General features: G+C 43.9%; 1 protein-coding gene across 10 annotated transcripts in view; it reads right to left on the bottom strand.

Annotated features, from left to right (window-relative positions):
- Nucleotides 1-23,993, bottom strand: part of MAPK10 (mitogen-activated protein kinase 10) — a 232,692-nt gene that overhangs the window by 20,186 nt on the left and 188,513 nt on the right. For 9 of the 10 annotated variants that reach the window (XM_053404162.1, XM_053404165.1, XM_053404157.1 and 6 more), the window contains 2 exons: nt 12,351-12,533; nt 182-306 (listed from right to left, as the gene is read on the bottom strand). In XM_053404162.1, coding sequence (XP_053260137.1) covers nt 182-306; nt 12,351-12,533 — 308 coding nt within the window. Of the gene's footprint in view, nt 1-181; nt 307-12,350; nt 12,534-22,677; nt 22,750-23,993 lie in introns of all 10 variants that reach the window. The other variant, XM_053404158.1, reaches the window with a different exon arrangement.

Genomic DNA, 23,993 nt, shown 5'->3' with positions numbered 1-23,993 from the left:
TGTAATGAAACAGCAGCAGAGAATTGCAGTGTGCAACAATGCATGCATAATACTTTTCTCTTTTTTTTTGCAAATGCTTTCCCCTAAAATGCAAGCTGAACAAATTCCTTCCGCATTGCTAGCTGAACGCTGGTTTGTGATAACCGGAAAAGCTTAGTGTAAAGGACAATGTTTCACTTACCGCCTCCACTTCTGCTGGGTCATACCAGACATTAATGTACGGATGCTGTAAGGCTTCATCCACTGATATCCGTTTGGCTGGGTCAATCACTAGCATCTTTGACAAAAGGTCCCTGGCTTGGCTAGCTGGAGCAAGGAAACCAAAAGAGAAAATGTGTCAGAGCAGGAATCTCCACACCGGGAAGAGGGTAAAGAGGCAATCAACGTGATGTCAAATTCAGACAAGTTAAAGCCAAGCGATGCACTAATTTATTGTACAGCAAAATGCTCTTTAACAGGCAGAGAGTGAGCTAGAACATGGATAGATGTCTCTGGTAGACCTTGTTGTCATTCATATTAACCATTCCAAGTTGAAGTTTATGGTTTTTCATTTATAAAAATGGAATTAAATTAACACATCCACTTTTCCCTTCTATGCTCTTTATAATGAGTCGATATTCTTTGTATTAAAAAAAAATTCATTGCAATGAGCACTCATACTATATTGTGAGTGCCTTCTGCAGGATCGCATGTGGTGCTACAGTTCCCAGGGAACTTGTGTATTATTCAGAGGTTCACGCACAGCCTCAGCTTTAAGTTTCATTTCCTGGGAAGTGGGGCCAGACCCATTATAAATAGGGGGAGGAGCTGGTATTAGCCACACAGATGGCTCTGGAGATTCACCCTCCCTTTGTTAATGTTTTTTGTTTACAGGTTAACTTTTTCCTCCTGTTTAGCGGGCGCTGCTACGATCTTTGACTGGTTGCTGTTGAACAGGGGTCAGCAAACCTTTTCAGCAGCTGAGGGTCCACTGTCCCTCAGACTTTGTGGGGGGCTGGACTATATTTTGGGGGGGAAATAATGACCGAATTCCTATACCCCACAAATAAGTCAGTGATGCATTTTAAATAAAAGCATCCCATTTACCCTGATGTGCCCCAGTTCCCCGGCTGGGGGGTTGGGAGGGATACAGGCCCAAGGCCTAAGCCAAGGTCTTCCTACATTCGGAAGTTTAATGAAGTTGTGGCCTAATTTTAATCCCATATAACGTTGTCAGAGTCTTCATTTCCTTTCCCACGTTCCCTGGGGGCTGGGGCTGTCGCGCCTGGTCACGCAATGCACATCCAAGTTTACTCCAGTACAATCATTTCTTTTTTAAAAAAAAAAAATATTAAGTTTTCCAATTTTTTAAACAAACAAACAAAAACAGAACAAACAAAAACATTAAAAAAGACATATAGTTCATAAAACGTACTTTTCCATAACAAATTTCTCAGACCTCCCCATACTTCTCCTCCTCGTATTCCAATTAAGATTATTTGTTCAGCAAATCCTTCATTTAAAGCATTACAGCTTATATTATTACCTTATTTTTCAAACCCTTTTTTCCCATCTATATTTCTTTATATCCTTACAGCTAGAAACCACTCAATTTCAATCCAACACCATTCAACATTCCTTAATTTTACAATATTTCTATAAATAGTCCTTAAATTTTTTCCAATCTTCTTCTGCCGACTCTTCTCCCAGTGCAATCATTTCTTATGACTAGCAAACACATTCACCAAAGGGAAAGGCGTCCATGAATGGAGTCAACTAGGATGGGTGATGCAGGCAAGCAGACAAAGGCAGGCACATTTGTGTGTGTGCACCTAAATTGTGTGATGCTTCTTCTAAAAACAGCAAGAGGGTGGGTACATGGGGTTCTGCTTCTCCATTATGTGTAAATCAATAATCAATTAGGACAAATCATTCTGTTTCTGGTCAGTGCCCCCTTTGCAGGTGTTGAGGTCCCTGTTTTAATTATACTGTAACCCCCTCAATGATCATTTTGTTGAAGGCTGGACAAAAAATATTCTTTATATATGAATACTTTGGCATTGATATGTTATTATTTGGTTTAAGAAATACGCATGGAAATCATATTTAAGTCGCTACTTTGAAAATGTTTTGTCAAACTATATGTTCTCGCTCTCTCCAACTATGCCTTTCTAAATGTATTTTATCTCAAAATATGCATGTATTTTATCTTATTTATTTATTTATACTTATACATCACACAACAAACGTTGAATAAAACGAACAAACAAAACAAAACTGAAGAAAATGCAAAAACAAAATTACACAAATGTAAATATAGTAACATAAACTGCAATAAAAAATACAAAACATTATATTCTCCCAAAAAAGGAAAAAGAACGAAAAACAACACACACAAAAGAAAAGAAAGGGGGGAGAGAAAATGATGATGACAATAATGATAAATTGACTTCCAACTAACTCCAGGTAGATCTTTATTCCTCACATCACTGGTTGTCTGTAATGGTTAAATTTTTGGAGAAATGTTCTAATTATCTGTGAGATTTTTATTCTAAGCTAAGCCAAGTATAAATCTGGGAATCAGTTCTCTTCATATAATTTATAAAGACTTCCCACTCTCTCCTTATTTTCTCATTAGAATAATTTCAGATTTCTTATTCTAAAATATGCATTTTTCCTTGCATTTTTGAGGAGAGAGCTGCATCACAAAACTGAAAGAACTGCAAAATCTGATCCATGCTTTAATTTGAGAGGTGAAGAACATCAGTTGATATCAGAATTCATCCAAGATTGAGTCCAGCAGCCCTAGCTGCATTTGACTCACATCCCAGCTTTCTGAAGTCCCTCCTCCTCTCTTCAACCCAATCCCTAGCCAATTTACTCAAAATTCCGCTGAGTTTAATGGGGCTGACTCTCTAGTAAGTTTACTTAAGTCGTATAGATTTCATTGAGTCGCCAGTGTAACTGGTTTGTGGATTGCAGATTACACTAGAGATGTGTGAATGTGCTCCTGTTTAACACCACAGCTTCCGGATATAAGGCCTCTCAGGTTGCCCGTTGATGGCAGTGACCAATTATGAAGGCAGGAATTCAAATGAAGGGTTCTCACCTGAAACAACAGGCCTCAATTTTGGATAGCATCAGTCAAGAGTATGAATTGCGACCTTCAATTGACAAAAGTCACAGAATAGTATTTTGGGGGGAATAGTGCATACTTGTACAAAAGGTGCAAAAGAATGAAGTTGAGTGGTATTGTTGTTTAGTTGTGTCCGAGTCTTCGTGACTCCATGGACCAGAGCACGCCAGGCACTCCTGTCTTCCACTGACTCCCGCAGTTTGGTCAAACTCATGCTGGTAGCTTCGAGAACACTGTCCAACCATCTCGTCCTCTGTCGTCCCCTTCTCCTTGTGCCTTCAATCTTTCCCAACATCAGGGTCTTTTCCAGGGAATCTTCTCTTCCCATGAGGTGCCCAAAGTATTGGAGCCTCAGCTTTAGGATCTGTCCTTCCAGTGAGCACTCGGGGCTGATTTCCTTAAGAATGGATAGGTTTGATCTTCTTGCAGTCCATGGGACTCCAGCACCATAAATCAAAAGTTGAGTAATTTCACCTAAATCCATAAGAACTTAAGAAGAGCCTGCTGGTTCAGACCAGTGGCCCATATCCTGTTCACACACTGATCAACCATTTGCCTGTGGGAGGCCTGCAAACTGCAATTCCATGCCCATCAACTGCCCCAGGGAAAAATGGGACCTCCCGTTTTTCCCGGAGAGAGCACAGTGGCCATTTTGGGCCAAGATCTCGCCCAGAGGAAAGCAGGATTTTAGGGTCTGCGATCTTGTGTGGCACCCCAAAATGCCCATTTTTATGTGCTATGCCTGAAGAAGGCACTTTTTCTGGGTTTGCAATCTCCTGCAGATCACATGACTCCTGCAGGATTTCAGACCTGGAAGATGGTGTCCTAGATTTGGGTCACGTCACCTTGGAGAGTATGCAATTCTCAGCAATTGGCATTCTGAGGCCTAGAGTGCCTCAGACAGTCGAGGCAGAACACAACACTTTTTGCCAACATCTGCATTCCTTTACGTTCTCTTCATTTGAACAATCTCTCTTCTCTGCAAAGTTGTCATTTCTACTGACTGTTCTCAAGTTTAAGAAGTAGGAATTTAGCATATCCCTTAGCTACAATGCTGATAAGGCTGATGGGATGGTAATTAGCTGTGAGGTGCCTATCCTTCTTCTAACAGTCCCTGATGGAATCACACTGGCAGCATTCCCAAAACGGAATAATTTATAAATAGTTTGACCCTACTGCATTCCTGATAATTTAAAACCCCTCTCTAGGGATTATATCCCCCTCAGAAGGGTAATTACTAGACAAGTAATCAACTAATCCAATCATATTGGAGTCTGAAGCAGGAGACCACAATTCAGAATCACAAAAATACCTTCCAGGTCTCCGGGAATACACAGGTGAAAATTGGAGAAATAATATTATTATTCCATAATAATAATTTTACTATTTATACCCCGCCCATCTGACTGCATTGCCCCAGTCACTCTGGACAGCTTCCAACATATATATATATATATATATATATATATATATATATATATATAATGAAACATTAAAAATTTAAAAACTTCCCTATACAGGGCTGTTTTCAGATGGCTTGGGGGTCAGGTAACATACCCTCCAACATTTCTCCAAAGAAAATAAGGATGTCCTAAGGAAAAGCCAGATATTCCGGGGTCAGATAAAACACTTTGGGACTGTCCCTGGAAATTACGGCCACTTGGAGGGTCTGCTGGACTTGAGACACTGGTTATTAATGGTTTGGAGGCCTAATAATAATATATAATATTGATTTATTTCTTACCTGCCCTTCACCCTAAGGTCTTAGGGCGGGTTACAGTATTACAAAACAATATTAAAACAACTTACAACCATAAAAATAAGGTGGGTCCTAAAGAACGTTAAATGGCACTGTGGCACTGTGGTCTAAACCACTGAGCATAGGGCTTGCTGATCGGAAGGTCGGCAGTTCAAATCCCCCTGATGGGGTGAGTTCCCGTTGCTCGGTCCCTGCTCCTGCCAACCTAGCAGTTCAACAGCATGTCAAAGTGCAAGCAGACAAATAGGTACCGCTCCGGCAGGAAGGTAAACGGTGTTTCCGTGCGCTGCTCAGGTTTTGCCAGAAGCGGCTTAGTCATGCCGGCCACATGACCCGGAAAAACTGTCTGCGGACAAACGTCGGCTACCTCAACCAGTAAAGCGAGACGAGCGCCGCAACCCCAGAGTCGTTCACGACTGGACTTAACTGTCAGGGGTCCTTTACCTTTAAAGAACGTAAATCTCAAGTGACAAAAGCTATGGTAAAGAGGTGCACCTTTAGCATTCTTCAACAGTAGTATAATGAAGGTGTCAGAAGCATCTCTGTGGGGAGCGAGTTCCACCGCTTAGGGGCCACCACAGAGAATGCCCTCTCCCGGGCTGCCAGCTGCCCCCAAACCTCTGAGGGTTGTAGGAACAAACAAGAGGGTCTCCTCTACTGATCTCAGGAGGGCCTGTATAGAAGGAGGCAGTCTTTCAGATATTTGTGACCTGAGTTCTTTTAGGGCTTTAAACAGCAACCTTGAATTCAGCTTGGAAACAAACTGTCAACCAATGCAGCTGTTTTAAAACAGGGGTTATAGGAGATTTAAACGGAGGAAGGATAAAAGAAAAACAGGAACTGGTGGAGCTGGTTTACTAATGAGTGCCTTGGATTACTAAATCATTTATCTATTTCTATTATTTCTATGCCATCCTTTACCCAGAGATCTCAGGATTTGTTTTAACTGCCCTCGCTGGATGAAATCCAATAACTGTTTTCAAAAAGTAAGCGTGTCCATGGTTGAAAGCCACTTAAATATGGCACCTTTTTCTCAACAAGGAGTTTAATTGCAGGATGAGAGTCATCTGATAAACTGACCTTTTTTCCCTTTCCAGCACACCCTCAACCAGCGCTATGATTTTTACCCTCAACTGCCCTTAATTAAAATCAGCACTTATGTGCAGGAAAAAGAACTAATGGGTTAGGGTATAAAGGCTTGCAATTCTAACAAAGAGCCTCTGTTGCCTAAAGACGTATGAATTAGAAACATCTCCAGTTCATTGTAAAAGTATTTACAGGGTGGGTATATTTCATGCAATTTGGACAGGATTCAAAAATGGACCCTTGTCTTCTTCCTTTGGCGATCCCTCGTAGGCGAGTAAGATTGTCTTCCATAAACACAGTTTTAACAATGAGTCCGTAAGTGACTGTGGAGGCCAATTCTGGATCCACACATCCTTCCACAGTGGGGACATTGGTTTCCAGGCATGAGTTGATCACGGTGTGGATTTGCCAAGCGTGCCTTCCCCTTAGAACGTTTCTCCCTTGTGTCCTGAGTTCGAGTGTCTTCAAAGCCCATGACACCTTTGATAAAGGCTGTTCTCCAATTGGAGCACTCGCAGGCAAGTGTTTCCCAATTGTTGGTGTTTATACTACATTTTTTTTAAAAATTGCCTTGAGACAGTCTTTAAACCTCTTTTGTTGACCACCAGCATTACGCTTTCCATTTTTAAGTTCGGAATAGAGTAGTTGCTTTGGAAGACAATAATCAGGCATCCGTTGGTGGCCGCTAGTAATGCAGAGCACCATAAGAATTCTACAGAATCATCAGATGAAACATTATCTCCAGTGCTTTCTCTGCAGACAGCAATGTAGGTAAAAAAATACCCATCTGAAGCATGGGACCTATTCCATTCAAGGATTTCAAATTTAAGTTGCACATCGATTCTGACATAGCTACTTCTGCAATGTTAATATGGCCATCTTAAGACTGCCTGGAGGGATAAAAAAACAGCCATACAGCTTGATCCCTATTTTGATGGCAATAACTACACCTCTGTTCCTGATATGAAGAAGCAATAATATCAGCATCAGAACCCAAACCTGTCAGATTACTGCAGCATCACTTGCCTAAATCCACTCTATTTTCAGAGAAGTAATTGCCTCTGTGTTACAGAAAGCCACTGAGCGGCAAGCCTACAAAGAGATGGCTATTCGTATCTCCTAGGAATTGTTGAGCCTCTGGGAGTCGCCAGCTAAACATGGAATCTGGCCAAGAGAGGCCAAGCCTTGAGCCACCCTGACAGAAGGAGCTTCATTAATTTCCCAGATGAAAGCTCATTTGAATGACTGACAAGCAGGAGGAACGGCAGAATTTTCTCTCTCGTTCTCCTGTATCTGTCAATCAAAGGACTCATACAGTCACACCAAATGTGGGGGTGAATCCAGTCCTGTTTTCCTCGCGGAAAAGGATTTGTGCCATCAAAATATTGTTAATGTTAATTTTTAAAAAGCTATCCATATGCTAAGTGCTCCGTGGACGATAGTATTCTTCTTAATTATTGGCACATTAATTCCGTATCTGACATACAAAAACCTCCACTCGGTCACCGTTGACTGGGTGTTTTTAAAGAAGCAAACAAACTGCAAAAATATTCTGATGGTATGCCTTTCTTCCAAGTACAACGGAGTATTTATAGCCATGCACGTTTATTCTGGATGAATCCAGAATAAATACCATCTTATGGGCCCGTACTTCTAAAAGCTTAATGCAGGTTAGAAAGTATAAAGGTAAAGGTAAAGGGACCCCTGACCATTAGGTCCAGTCGTGGCTGACTCTGGGGTTGCGGTGCTCATCTCGCTTTATTGGCTGAGGGAGCTGGCGTACAGCTTCCGGGTCATGTGGCCAGGATGACTAAGCCGCTTCCGGCTCACCAGAGCAGCGCACGGAAACCCCGTTTACCTTCCAACCAGAGTGGTACCTATTCATCTACTTGCACTTTGATGTGCTTTCGAACTGCTAGGTTGGCAGGAGCAGGGACCAAGCAACGGGAGCTCACCCTGTCACGGGGATTCAAACCGCCGACCTTCTGATCGGCAAGTCCTAGGCTCTGGGGTTTAACCCACAGAGCCACCCACGTCCCTAGAAAGTATATGTGCACACATTTATTGAAAGTGGGGGGGGGGCGGGCAGGGGCAAAGCTAATAATAATTTAATATAATAATTTATTATTTATACTCTGCCCATCTGGCTGGGCTTCCCCAGCCACTCTGGGCGGCTTCCAAAAAAAAAGTAAAATACTGTAATACATCAAACATTAAAAGCTTCCCTAACCAGGGCTGCCTTCAGATGTCTTCTGAAAGTCTGGCAACATGCTCTGGCATCGGGGGCGGAGAGCAGACGGGGGCATGACGTGCGTGCCGGAGCGTGGCGCCTGGCATGGTGGGGGGTGCGCAGCACATGTCCGCGGGGAGGCAGCCACAATGTACCCCCCTCCCCGATGATGCCGGGGTCAGTGTGCCCCCCCTTTCCTCTGCCGGGGGGGGGAGCGACCCACGTCCCACACTTTCTGCTCATGAAGCAGAGGTTCACATACAAAATACACTGATGCAAATTAAGAACAGGGCAACTCCAGCCCTCCAGATGTTGCTGAGATGCAATTCTCATCATTGAAGATGCTTGCTAGGACTGGTGGAAGTTGTAGCTTAGCAACATCTGGATGTAAAATCCCCACACCTGATGTAAAATAAACCTAATTTGGATATTTGGGCTGGGACCCAGATTTCAAGGTGTCTACTAACTCCCCCAGAGCTGCAATTTGCACCTTCCAGAGATTCTCCCAAACTTCAACAGAAGCTTTTCAAGGGGTACCAGGAGGTGCAGCAGAAAGTAGAAGAGCTCCTTTGCACAAGGAGAACACAGCACACAAAATCTTGCTGTCTATACTTGGGGGTTCTGTATAATTTTTGTCTTTGTTCTTATTTTCCAAATGTCAGGGGAGGGGAAGAATGGAAAGTGGACAGAGAAAAGGAAGAAATCAGAGGTGTCATACATCAAAAAGAAAATGGATCTGTGGGGTATCTTAGTAAAACTAACAGCTGGAGCTGATAGGAAATTTGCTCAAAGGGTCAGCACCCATGATCTGTGTCATGTGAATCCCCATTTAAACCAACATGTCATCGGGTGTCTTGTACCATCACCCACAAAGCATACATTAAAGCAGTTGGAATAGTTCTGCTACAATTGTTCTTGTAATCACCTTTTTTTGTACCTACAAGCGAAAGAAAGAGCAAGGGGCTTAGAAAATTATTGCATTTAAACAGATGATAGGTTGAGCAGCTTATGAATTCTGCTGAAAAAGTAATGAACATAAGGAACTTCATGACCATAAAGGAGGTTCCATAAATTGCTTCCACAGGTGACAGCCAAATGTCAAAATATCACCTTCTGCTACAGGACGGGGCAGGTTTGGTTTCCAGCATGCCAAACACCTTCTTTAAAAGGTTTGGGGGCATCTTGTCAAGAGAATATATTTTTAGGAAATAGATCAGGGCAGGAAATCAGGACTGGGGATAGGGGAGCCATATCTGCATGTGTGCAAAAATATGTTTGCTTTCATCCAGGGAGTGAAAGAAGATCTTAATTATCTTTCTCTCTGCATCTGCTTCAAATCCCTTGTAAGTCCATTATTGTGCTTCGTTATTGTGGTGGGCTGGGGCGGGGAAGGGAGGGTGGGATAATAGAGAGCTCTCAGTGCTTCTGAAGCCATTTGGCCAGACCTTCAATCACCCCCCAGAGTGCAGACAAACAGCCTTGCTGTATGATGGGAAACGGCATTCTGGGTAATGACATGCAAATTGCCGCAGATTAAAAAACATTATGCATCACCGTTACAGGCAACCTTGGGAATCCATGTGTGCAAAACTGATACACACTTTTGGAAGGTTCCAAAACGCTAATCGGAAACCTTTTCTGTACAAAACACACACATCAATCGCTGTTTTCTCGGAAAAGCTTGCCGTCCCTGTTGAAGTTAACCGCGGCCTCCGCTGGTATTTAAAATCATCTTGTCATTGCAGACAATGGCATCTGCTCATCTAGTGCCACTGTAATCAAGGCAGAACTGGGCTTCCAGTGTCAGACTTTGGCTGAATGTGGCACTGTGTGCTTCTCAACTGACAAAAGCCTGAAACCAGAGCAATTTGAACCAGCAGCCCTCCCAATTTAATTCTTCCCAGGAAGGTCTCGTGCGTTTTTGTACACAGCTTACGGGGATTTGCTTCAAACAAAGGATGGGGAGGTGCTGGGGGGGCCTAATCCAGTCCCTTCCCCACGTGCAGCATTGGGCACAAGAATATGGTTACCAGATTTTTTTCGATGAATCCGGGGACATTTTATTTTATTTTTTGAAGCTGAGTAGCAACAGGGAGTCAGTAGTGGGGATGGTGAGGCAAAAGACCCTGGGCCCAAGCACACATGCATATTGTATAAAGGTGCAAAGCCCTTCTTTCACACCCTATGAAACATAAATGCGCAGAGTTTTTTTAAAAAAACTGAGCAACGACGTGCCACCCACCTGCCTGTGACTTTCGAGCCTTCCCTGATCTCCTTCCCCCTTCTCCCTTTGTTTTGAAAGATCAGGGGAGGCTCAGGAGTCATGGGCAGGTGGCCGTTGCCCAGGAGGGGCCAGCCTGGTAGCGCAGTTGGCTCTGGCTGGCTTCAGGAGCTGCTCGCTGCTGTGGTGCAGGCAAAATGGCGGGCGCCATGGCAGCGGGCAGCTCCTGAAGCCAGTCAGAGCCAATTGCACTACCAGGCTGGCTCTGGGCTGCTGAGGCTGCCACTGCCACGTTTCCCAGGGATTTGCAAATCTGGGGACATTCTGAGATGAAATTTGTCCTGGAACAAATTTGCAAATCCGGGGACTGTCCCTGGGAACCGGGGATGTCTGGTAACCCTACACAAGAAGGCTGCTGAGAGCATGGAGGAAATTGGTAATGGACAATTCCTCTATGCAGGAGGGGAAGATGTTGGCAGAAGGGTTAATTAACCCCACAGTGCTTTCCCAGGAAGTTGTCTTATGCTGATTCAAGGCTTTGATTCCTCTAGCTCAGCACTGTTTACATTGACCTGGAAGCAGCCCTCCAGGCTTTCAAGCAGGAGACAGTGCTATTTGGGGTGTCTGCAACTGGACCTGCCTGAGCTGACATTGGTGGTCCCAGAGGTGGTGTTGAAGACTTCACAGACTGGTCCTGAGGGACATCAACATCCATGCTGAGGCCCCTCACTCAGGGCATGCCATGACAACCATGGCACTATCTCCAACATGTCACCAGCCCAAGGTACTAGCTGGGCAAGAAGAGCATGATCTGAGAATAGGGGATATTAACACCTGCCTCTTATCATGGTTGGATCACCTCCTGTTGGGGATTTAGGTGTTCAGCAGTTTCCCCCTCCTGCAGAGGAGGAGAGGGACCTATTCAGATGGTCTGCCTTCAAGGCTGGCAGATCCCTTTGGTTTCCAGATGGCTCTAGAGAACTTTACGGCTAATACAACTGGTTCTCCTGCTGAAGCTCTGGCTGATCCGTGGAATATACAGATGGCCCAGGCTGTTGACACAATCACCCTGGAGTGCCCTCTTCCACTTGATGGAGCCCAGCTGGCTCCTTGGTATACAACACAGCTGAGGGCAATAATACGAGCCAGGAGAGGAGCTTGAACACAAGTGGAGAAAAACTCCAGACGAATGCAAGCAGACCCTCGTGAGTGCTGATCACCAAGCCTGCTCAATGGTGGTGAATACAGCAAATAAGGCATACTTTGCTGTTTCCACTGCAGCTTCACTGTGTTGTAGTGGAAGGGCCTTTTACAGTCTGGCCTGAAGGAGGTGCTAGAATAGATAGTGGCTCATTGTGACCTGTTTGCAAAATCACTTGCATCTTCCAGGACTTCTGATTCCACTGTGATTCTTCAAATCTGTGTTTTTATATTGTAAACTGCCCTGTGATCCTCGGGTGGAGGGCGGTACAGAAATTAATAATAAATAAAATTGCTTCACTGTTTGTTAATGGGACAGTGGCAGAGACTGAACGAAAAATAGTTGGCAACTTTTCCTTTGAAATGTGGAGATTTGACCACAACCTTCTAGCAGGCTACTGTCCCTGTGACATTTTTGGTAGCATGGTTAGTAAATGCGTCCCTTCACAGTGTTTTAATGTAGGAACTTTAAAATACCTATGAGCTTGTCTCCAGCTACTTGTGTGAATGGGTTAATGGAGGACACATTTTCCAAGCCATGGTCTAAAGAGGAACATGAAGCTATACATAGATTTAGGTCTTGTCAGTGTCTGGAAGGCTGACCGCTACGTATGCTGCCTTGAGCTCCATGATGGAAGAAAGAGGAGAAATAAACGTAATAAAGACATTTCAAATGCAAGGCATGCCTAATCTCATAGAACTTGTTCATGCATGGTTCATACCCCTCCTTTACTCTTACCTTTGAGTTTGTTGTGTTCTGAATCGGCTGGGAAGAGAGAGTCTGGGAAGAGTTTGGGGAAAGTGAGGCCGGCGTATTTAGGTCGGTTTTCCACATAGTTCCGCACTGTGGGCTGGAGTTTCTTCATGAATTCTGGGCAGGGGGTTCCGAGCTGTTCAATTACCTTATTCCACTGGTCAATATCTGAGCAGAGATAGTTAAGGAAAGAAGAGGTGCAGACACCCCAACCCCATCCTCAAGCATTCCAAGGCATTTCTCCCAATTTCGAAGTGATTGGCACATTTGGTGTCTGAAGAAGACCGACACAGAAACTCGAAACCAGTGGTTCACTTTGGGAGCAATATCACATTAAAGCAATTCCATCCGTCATCCACATAATCCCAATGTATTCTATTAAAGGGTGATTTTGCCTCACTGGTTTGGGTGGGATTATGGCGAAATTCGAACACTCACTTTGTGGTTCAGCGCCCATCACAAACCTGGACTGCTCACAACTCCCTGCCTTTCCATTCTTGCCACATCAATAACTTAGAGGTGCTTTATTACAATCATGTGGAGTACTTTTCATGCCATCATTGGCAGCCCTAATGGGGAAGGACAACCAACGTGAGTCATCCACATGACTGATCTGTCCATGTGATCAAATCATCCAGACATTGCCAAGATGGTCTGGGAGCCACCGACGAGGCAATAACTTTGCAGTGGCAACTATATCAGCAACTGAACCACAAAGGTAATGCATAAATTGGCTTAAATAAGGCTTAGCATCATGATCCCATATCGACCATGAGTTTCCTCGTGAGGTATCCAACTTTCTCAAAGCCTATTATTCGAGGAAAGTAGTTCTGCTTGTTGTTACACTCAGAGAACTCAACAAAGACAATGGAAGTACATTGCATGAACGGATCAGGGAATGAATGTTGTGCCAGTTTGCTCTATTCATCAGAACTGAATTGAACAGAAGTGAATTGAAAGTCCAGAGGTATACAAAATTGTGTGACCTCTTTGCAAGACCTCTCTGCCAAGGTAATTTCACCTCTCTTTTTTGCACCTAATTATTCATGAGATACCTTGTATTATTTAAAAGCACAGGTTCTTCTAGGAAATAAGATGCTGCATAATGGAAGACACCCAGAATAAGTACCAGTAGGTAGAAATGCAGGTGATTTGTACACATGCATGAAGGTACATGCATTCTGTCTGTCAATTACATGTAGCAACCACTACTGGGGCAGAGATATAATTCTTGCTCCATTGTGTGCAAGCTAAACCCAAATGTTCCAGCTTCATCTTCTTTGTACAATGCTGAAAATATGGTTTGGCTTCCCCATGACAGAAAATGAACCACGATGACCATTTTCTTCAAGCCCAAGTACTTCCACGTGGAAATGTGTGGCAACCACTCTCCAGCTCCTTGGGCAACCATCACTACTCCTTGCTGCAACGAATGTGTGGTTGTTAATAAAGCCCTAAATGGCCTTCAAGGCACATTCCAGAACATAGAAGTCACTGTTCAGAAGCCTTAAAATCTACAATGAATATGGTCAAATCAGGTGAAAATAGGGGCATTGCTGTATACATTTTATATCCTGGTTCTCACACCAAGCAACATCATTTGAAGTGCCCTGCTCACATGCACATCACTGCTCATAGCTGAAGTGTCTTATTTCTTCCTGTTTCCTAATACTAAAACCCAGGGCCATGCAATGGAGCTGAATGGTACAAGATTCAGAATGGAGCAAAGGAAGAATGTCTTCAGGCAGTGCATAAAACAATATAATCTGCTGCCACAAGAGGTAATGATGGGAGCCAATTTCAACAAGTGGGTTAGACAAATGCATGGAAGGTGAGGCTATCCATAGCTACTAGTCACGGTGGCTGAATGCTACCTCCAGGACAAGAGGCAACAGGGGGAATTCCCACTGGGGATCAACAGCAGGACAGGGCTATCCACCCTGGGCTTCCCAGAGGCACCTGGGTAGCCACTGGGCAAACCAGGATGCTGAACTGGACAGGCCTTTGGTTTGATCCATTAGGGCTGCTCCTCTGTTTTCTTAGGTTCTTACTCTGCCATTGTCCTGATTTGAAACAAAGAGGGTGATAGCTCTTTGGTTAAATATATACTAGAAAACAAAACAAAACTATCCGTTGTTCAAAACGAATCTCACCAGCATAGTCCATGAAACGGCAAGCTGTACACTGCATGTCATTCTGCACTTATGAGTCTGCATTGGCATGCATATGCTCTAGGAGCAAGAGTGGGCTTCCTCAAACTCGGCCCTCCAGATGTTTTTGGCCTACAACTCCCATGATCCCTAGCTAGCAGGACCAGTGGTCAGGGATGATGGGAATTGTAGTCTCAAAACATCTGGGGGGCTGAGTTTGAGGAAGCCTGAGCAGGAGTGAGATCCATCCAACCCCAACTCAGATATTTGACATCTAGTGACCAGGGAACCAGGAGATAGAACCATGGCGACTTTAACAACTAACCCTAAGGCTTCTTAAAGATGCCCACAACCTTCCTCCCCCCAAAAAGGCAAAAGTGATTCACTAGTGAGATGTACCAAGAAAATTAGGAATGTCCCACCAGTGTGTGAGATTGGGATGGAAGTGAGGAGGAACAGGCCAAGAATTCAGCAGATATTGAGTGGAACATACTGCTCACATTCCACTGGGTAGAGTGAAGTTGAGAAGCAACAGATAAAGCTAAACTAGGGTAGTTTAACAGAGCTCTTGTTAAAAAACTATAGACAGGTAGGAAAGATGTTGGGGACTATTGTTAAGTATGGATGGGTACCTGCCAACATCTACACCCCATCAGGAAGCCTAGTGTTGATCCACCTCCATACCCCTCACTTTGATCATCTAGCTGGTCATTACTACCTGCCCACTTGCCCTCTCCAAGCATGTAAAGAGTGACAAGCAGGAGGAGGAGGAAGAGAAAGGCATCCACTTGCCTTGGTCTCTACTTGTTGGAAGTGGTGTGGATTGGCCCAGAGGAGTGGGCAAGCAAACAGGAAGTGGTGACCATGGGAAGGAAGCAGGGAGAGACCCAAAGGCCTCTTGACTAAGTGCCAACTCCGCCCCCCATAAACCTGGAACTGACACTAGACAGTTCTTTTGGGCACAGAAATCAGCATGTTGGAAGCCACAGAGATGAATGTCATACATGTTAGGCTCATTTCATATAAATCACATGGATGAGGAAAGAATTTTCTTTTTAATACTCAGAGAAAATAGGCTAAGTTATTGCCACTGGCTTAGCTACTTTCCAGTTAAGGAGGGCACCACCTCCTTCCCAAGGCCCTTCTTCCGTCAATTTTGTGGCACCTCTAACTTCTAATTCTTTTCACAATGAGGGTGGGAGAGACACATAAAACCAATCTCAACTTCATATAAAGTACCTGAAGCCCCACTAATACTGAGAGGAATGGAGAAACCGGCCGAAATATAACCACCCTCACAATCACGATCAGAAAATCATCTACTCAAGGACAGGTACAACAAGTAACTTGATACCTTTGATTGGGCCACTCCTGCCAGTACAGCAGTGGGAAAGGACTTTTGATTGTAACATACGGAAATGAAAGCACAACGGGAATATTAGGTTATTATAGAGCAATCCGCAACCCGTATCAGTATATACAGCACAAAGATTAGATCCACTGAGATTAGGTGAAGGGATGAAATGCTTTAATAACAGGCTGGGTACATGCAGGTTGGCTCAAAAACACACCAATACTTAAAGCAGCTGCAAAAAAGGGTCATAGCACAGCAAAATTCTAAGCATTTTGTCTCCTTGGGGAGTTCACAGCACAAATACCCATGCTGTTGGGCCACCCAGAAGGCTTACTGTGCTTTATAAAATGCCTAGGGAATTACAGGATCACCAGCCAACGAGACATATACTACTCACAGAGGGGGAAATACAAATGCAGTCATTTAGGATCATTCCAGCTTGCAGTTTCTAGTTCGCTGACGTTACTAACAGTGTAGCGCTAAGAGACACCGTTCTAGCACACAGATGCAGAATCAGGAACATGGCGTGCTAAGACTACGCAGCATCACAGTCCAAGGCACTGCAAGCAGTACTCAAATTATTATGGTGGAGGGAGGAGGGATGGCGAGCTTTCATGAAGTTCACCTGTTCCAACCTGCCAATTTTAGCCACACCCCCTCCATTTTTGCATTCTAATAACAGTATCTAAGGGGAGCAACAAAAAATGTCAGGGGCCTTCTTTCACACCCTGTGAAACTTAAATGCGCAGGGAAGAATTAAGATTAGTAGGATGAATGGTGTGATGTTAAAAAAACAAAACCGAAAACTAAGAGAAATCCCCAAACACCTTCCAGCCATTGCATTTATTACAAGTATTCTTTTAAGTAAACAGTGTGTTCCTCTGTTAAGCCGACCCTCTTCCCATCCCTACGGAACCTAGGATTTGCAATTTTTGAAAGCATGAACAAGCACAGATCCATGGAGGGACATCTGCACTGGTGCCAGCACTTCTTGGATCTGTCTAGATTACCTAACTGTTGGTGTGCGTCTGACAAGGTAAGTAACGAAAGCTGCTAAAAAATTAGAGTTAGCCATGAATTTCAACACTCTTATGCTTTGTCTGACCTGGTTATATGTGGGCATGGTGGACCTTGTTATGGCACGACCTGGTTATTGGTGGGCATAGGAGCCAGCTCCTAGAGGCCGAGGTCCCTTTGGGCTCCCCAATAAAATATTTGAGCCCCCCTTCCCCCCCAAAAAACCCCACTGATGGACATTGCTATTCAAATGGTATATGCCACATCTTGTGCTCACCCGGAAATATCTTATTCAAGTTGGTACCCCTGTAGGTGTCTCTGCTTCTTAAGATGCTGTCACCTTGCCAACAAAGGTCCGTATAGTTAAAGCTATGGTTTTCCCAGTAGTGATGGATGGAAGTGAGAGCTGGACCATAAAGAAGGCTGATCGCCAAAGAATTGATGCTTTTGAATTATGGTGCTGGAGGAGACTCTTGAGAGTCCCATGGACTGCAAGAAGATCAAACCTCTCCATTCTGAAGGAAATCAGCCCTGAGTGCTCACTGGAAGGACAGATCCTGAAGCTGAGACTCCAATACTTTGGCCACCTCATGAGAAGAGAAGACTCCCTGGAAAAGACCCTGATGTTGGGAAAGATGGAGGGCACAAGGAGAAGGGGACGACAGAGGACGAGATGTTTGGGCAGTGTTCTCGAAGCTACAAACATGAGTCTGGCCAAACTGCGGGAGGCAGTGGAAGACAGGAGTGCCTGGCGTGCTCTGGTCCATGGGGTCACGAAGAGCCAGACACGACTAAACGACTAAAGAACAACAACCCCCCTTGTAGGTGGGGAATAATGGACATGAATGGGACATGGAGCTGTTCCAGGTACCAGGGATGTGAGCTACAGCTGCCTGAAGGGAACAGAGAGCAGCTATGCATGCAGAGTGCAAAGTGGGGGGGGGGGAGAGAGAGAGATGACGACTGCTGAGAAGATCTGTGTCTTGCTAAGGAAAGATACCCTGCAAATGAGAACAAAGGGACTAGAGAAAATGTTGCACAGCCTTACAGGAAACGGAGTGCACAGCTAATAGCATCTCTCCCTATTTGTTTAAGAATACCAACACAATTAAGGGAGAATTTCAAACAAATCATCAGCTGCTAGTGGCTGGTTTCTAGGGAGATATTTCTATAGCAAAATGCTTTTAATGGTTTAATTATAGAGGTTCTGTGAACAAATTTTAATAAGTATGCAGCTGTTTGAAAGAAAACGGGCTTTTAAAAAATGCATTATATAGGACATCTCTGGTGAGGTTTATCTTTTCTTTTCCTTCTGGTAGTTTATTTGAAAGAGGTTTTTTAAAAATAAAATCCATGTTTCTATGCACATATGGGCTATGATGAGTTGAATCCGTGACATGCAAAGAAGAACAATTAGTAACTTTTTAGTATAAAAAGATGAAGGAGTAGAAGAAGAAAAGCAGGGGGAGTGTGCAATATGAGGAGGAATCCTCATATTTCTGTTGTGGGTAGTTGTTCTAAACCATGTGCTAGATGGTGAAAAAAAGAAAGATAACCATGGGAAGGAAAGATGCTGCTAATTTTCAACAAAAGGTAACACACATTGTGCCAGGGACCGTGCTGAGGAGAGCAGCACTGAGGAAGAATGGTGGGAGCCACCCCCTCCCCCTGATCCTGAATCTTCCCAGAAGCAGGAGAACAGTATAGATTTGGAACAGTGGTTTGCAGAGGGGCATAGTCCAGAAGGCAGAAGCTGGGAAATACTGGATGGGGAACAGCTAGCAGAAGAAACACTGGAAGAGAGAGTTAACAGATTCACAGTCTCTGGCCAGCATTCACACACCCCTTCTCCAAAGACACAGAGAGCTCAGAAAGTCTCAGAACAGAAAGCGCAGAGGGTACAAGCTCAGATTACAAAATGTAGGAGTGACGTAGATTAACAGGGACGGAGGAGGTGGGAGTGAGCCTTAATTGGGAGCACCACCATTTCTAGGGAGACATGTTATTTTCTCTCTCACTGTGATTATTAAAGAATCTAACTGGTAAGACATTTCTTTCGTTTGATCTTATTTAGTGCCATGGGGGAGGAAGCCAATTTCCCAAAGCCTGACACATCGTTATGATGTAACTTTGCCACAAGCCTGCAAATCTTATGGTCCACCAAGCCAAACACAGCACAATAGCTACGCAGGGTGCTTGAGATCTCCCCTCCTGATATTTTTGCAGTCCCAGGTTAAAAGCAATAAGAAGGCATTTATCAAGCCCGAGTTGGACCACCAGATATGGATGGTGGGTTGAGTTTGGCTTGGTGGGTCACAAGTAGAATAGACCAGGCCCTCTTCTGGGCGGGGGGGAGGATCATCCGGAAAATTTGGATAACAAACATTACTGGGTAGACCCACCACCCTGATTTGATTTCTCCCAGCCTCTTATGACACACCTTACTGAGTGTGCCAGCAGTGGGTGACTGAAATGCTGCCATTTTAAATTGCTCACAAACGGCCCAGAGCTACAATTCATCATTCTCACTTCCTGAAACAATACGCAGACCAAAATGCAGCTGCCCTTTGGAAAATGAGCTTGTTCAAATCCTGCGATGCAGTTCCCCAGGCAAAAAATATGTACAAAAATGTATATAATATTAGGAGGGCATGCGTATAAGAATTCATGTATTTGTGGGAACAAATGCATTTTATCTGGGGAAATTGCTTGCAAAAATGTGTCTATTAGGAGACACTAAAGACACTAAACACCTGCTGAATTTTCACCAGGACTCCCTGCCCTGCACGCAATCTGATGTGGAAATGTGACGAACTACAGTTCAGATTGGATCAGTTCAGTTCATCATCTGTCCCTGATTGTGTGTACTTGCATTTGGTGATGTTTTAGCCTTAATTATAGTCTATGGGGTTGAAATACTTAATTTTCCTTCAGCTTTTTCCACCACCCTGTTCTCCCTGCAAGGTGAGGAGCGGTCAAGTTGCATTTAAAATAAAAAGTTGGTAGTTACAGATGACAGAACTGCAGCTGCTGGTAAATCCATCAGACGGGTCCACTGATTCAGCAAGGATGGAGACATCAAACAGCACCTTGCTTCACACCTGGAGTCAACCCTGTAGATGTGCACTATACAAACAACTTGGTGGCCAAGCTGCTATACTGGCTTCACTTTAGGGATGGTTGTGGCATTGGCAGAATCCCACATACATTACAATCCTTTGCCCATTCCCCACTTCCCCTGCCCCCTACCCAGGCTTTCTTCAGCACTGAGTACCAAAAATCTGATGCCGTATATCAAATACTTCTAACCATTCTCAAAAATGGTGACAATTTTGCACAACAAAACTGGGCGCCAAGTGTATTGGCTGGAAGAGGTTCAACATGTTGGTGGAGAAATCACTGAATGTGATATTAAGCATGAACGAACATAAAGAGAAAGCCAGACAGATGAATACATAGCTATGAACCTGTGAATGAAATTCACATTATGACTCAGGATTTTATCCTCCCCTTTCCCTTCCTTTGCATTCAGTAGGTACTACATGCACAGATCTTATGGGAAAACGGTCCCCCGCCATAATTCCTTTAACTTGAAGGAAACAAAACTGTACCAGCGATAAGGGAGGCTCAGTTTAGTATATGTTTACATGTGTTGATTGGGATTTATATAGCGTAAGAACATCAATCAGAACAAATCTGAAAAATGCCACTGAGAAGCAAATATGGAAAGTAACTAGTCTGCAAACTGGGACACTATGGCCATGGATTAAAAATGAAGAATGGGGAAGGGGCATAAAAGGGTGATGTTGCAGAAAAGGCTTGCTCTCATGAGTATTATGCAAAGAGGCCAATCCTTTTTGTTTGAAATCTGTTTTTGTTGTTGTTTTAATGTAAGAACAGAATAGTTAGTTAGCCCTGTGCACACTCACATTTTTAGGGATGTACTTAAGTGTCTGATTAACAATCTTAAACAAGTGTCTGACCAATGCTATCAACGTATTCTTAGAAGTCCACTGAGCTCAGAGGAACATACACCCAGGTGAATGTGCAAAGGTTTGGAAAACTTCGGCAAAACACATATTTGTAAACATGTGTATCATATAGATCTGGCCAGGGGTTTGAGGGGCAAATTGTCCCTGGTGAGGTCCACTAGGTAGTGACCCTCAACCACCCATCCACTATCTCAAAAGCCCACAATGTCTCAGAGCAAAGCTAAATTGGGTACTTGAAGGCATGCAATTTGCTAGACCCACCCACTCGCAGGAAGGTAACTAGCCCAAAAGGGCATCAGTGCCAATGGGGCCAAAACACATGTCAACAGCACCCTAAAGTGCCAGGGAGATTGGGGCAAGGCAGAGGAGAGGGTGCTGGATCAGAAAGCTGGGATTAGCCATGGCTCTCTGTTGAGTCAACACTTGGTAACATACATGGGTTTTTGGGTGAAAGCTATTATTAAAATCAGCTTCCAGAACATCTGACTCACTCAGTAAATATAAATTAGAAATTACTCCCAGTTATGAAACCCAGTGAAGATATTGCTATAGAAGCACTGCAGTCCATGTGTAATTCATTCCTTTGTATTATCACACTGACTCATCTCCTTCTGAGTCACCCATCTAAGATGCAATATCCTCAGGTGTATCATTCTGTGCCACGATGTGCTGGTAAGAATTTCAGATTTCTTTGTCTGTGTTTGCTGTTCCAGTGTTACCGCACCATCAATGAGATCCATTATGACGCAGATGGAGTGGGAACCTTCAGCACTCCAGATGTTGGTGGATTACAACTCGCATCATCCCTGATTACTGGCTGGGGCTGATGGGAGTTGTAGTCCAACAAGATCTGGAAGGCCGCAGCTTCCCCATGCTTGCTTCACAAGAAAGGGAGTGTTGCCGCAGTGCTCAGTATTAAATACAAAACCTGCCCCACTCTGAGGAATCAGGGTAGATACTGAGGAATAAACTATCAGAACTTCTTGGAAGACCTGGAATAGCTCAGTAAGTAGAGTACGGAACTCTTAATCTCAGGGCCCTACGTTGGTCCCTTCCAACTCTACATTTCTATGAGTCTATGAATCTTATGTGCTGCAAAAGCTGAAGATGACCTAGGAAACCATCTATAAGAATACAGCAGCCTCCCATTTATCCAACCTCAGGGAACTGCATGTCATCAGTGTTCCCTCTCTCTTTCATATGTTTGCATTTTCATTCTCTACCTATATTGGGAGAGCTCCTTAGGCCAAAAGAGAAGATAAAAGTGTATGGAGGGTAATCAATATATTCATTAAAAATGGAAATAAATGTTCTCCCAGACTAACCCTTATTGATCTCTTTATCAATTTTTTTCCTTGAAATGCTTCAGGCCTGTTTGGACACAGGAGGTTCTATTATAACAATGAAAATTTATAGAACGGTGTCTTAGCCAGGAGGAGGTTACTAGCCTCTAAAAAAATTCTATGGCACACATTTTGTTCCATAAGTGGGGGACCTTTGGCCCTTCAGATGTTGCTGCACTAGAACTCCCATAATCCCTGGCCATTTGATATCCTAGTTAGGGCTGATAGTTCAGCATCATCTGGAGGGACAGAGATTCCTCATCCCTGTTCTGTTGCATCACACATAACTTTTCATGTAAAGGTGTCGTGATGATTGTGAGGCATCCTTGTGCTGTCCATTCCATTCCTCGAGGTACAATAAAAGCCTGCAAGCATTATAGCACTCCAAATGGGCAGAAGGTAATAAAGGGGAGTGGGAAATGGTGCCTAGAGAGGCCCACGACCTAGGAAGGATACGATCCGTGCCAGGAAACAACACAGCACCTTTAATCATTTCTCCCATGATGCACCCTACTGACCACATGTCAACTGAAAACAAAAATGAAATGAAGGTAAACAAGAACAACAACAAGAACAACAACAACAGAACAACAAATAAATGAGAAGACTTATCTGGTTGGGTCAACAGAACAGGCATGATTCCTTGCTTCTATGACTCCGGGGAAGAATCAAGTATGGCTGATTCTGGAGCTCTGGAGCTCCTCTCCTTAGAAAGTAGAACCAGAAAGTCACAGAACGCCTCCTGCCCACTGTTGCATCCATCTATTCCTGTCCTCTTACAACCTCCTTGTAAGATAACCAGCAGAAAACAGCTGCTGCAGATACAAGCTGTATTGGACAAGACGCCAAGGGAGCAGCAGGTGGAGGAGGAGCCAAGCTCTTCTCTTGCCCCTGTGAGACCCAAACTGAAAGCTCTCTGACTGTGATGTGAACACAACCCTACAGCTCTGGTGCTCTCCTGAATAAAAGCTTCCCCAACGTTTATGCCTGCAAATAAGCAGCATACTGATGGAACAACCTTTCAAGGAGTATTTCCATGCATATCCCCACGGAGTGATTAGTTGCATCTGGTAGATACAAATGTGTGGACAATTCAGCCTTTTCCCCATCCTTCCTGCCCCCCATCAAGGCCTGATTTCCATCCGTATCTCAGCAGTGAGAAAGGAAGGAGGGGGGTATTTCATTTCCCAAGCAAATGTCCTTCTGAGTGCCAAGGTCTCATTTTTTTTGCTTTTTAGAAATGGAATGTCCTTTGGGCAATCACTTCTTTGAGTACAAAAGATGGCTTACATTAAACTTTCCAGTTGGGGGAAGGAGTTGGGCAGAACAGAGAGAGGGGGAGTAGGTAGCTAGGGGTAGAACGGTTAATCTTTATTGCTAAATAGGTCTATACTTGCCTATGTGCACGAGAGTGATGCAGCAAGAAAGAAAGAAAGAAAGAAAGAAAGAAAGAAAGAAAGAAAGAAAGAAAGAAAGAAAATTCAGTGAACAGTGTAAGACCTAAGGCTAGCTACTGTTTGTCACCATAGCTTTGTGACCATAATTAAATGACTAATTTAAAAATATAGGTCTCATCTGCATCCTTATAAGCATATTGGTTTCTATCCTAAAGAGATCTTATTTTCTGGAGACATATGCAAGTCAACTTGCCTTTAGCCTGTAGCAAAGGAGCTGCAGTTTCCCCCTTATAAGCTGAAATCCCAGCAGCTAAATGACCAAGGCTTCTAACATAGCATTGCTTAGAAATGTGATTCAGTTGTCTGGGGAATCCA

Source organism: Podarcis raffonei, chromosome 9 (genome assembly GCF_027172205.1).
Source record: "Podarcis raffonei isolate rPodRaf1 chromosome 9, rPodRaf1.pri, whole genome shotgun sequence".
Lineage (NCBI taxonomy): Eukaryota > Metazoa > Chordata > Lepidosauria > Squamata > Lacertidae > Podarcis > Podarcis raffonei.
The sequence above is the reverse complement of the archived record's forward strand: the minus strand, read 5'-3'. Positions and strand labels throughout refer to the sequence as shown.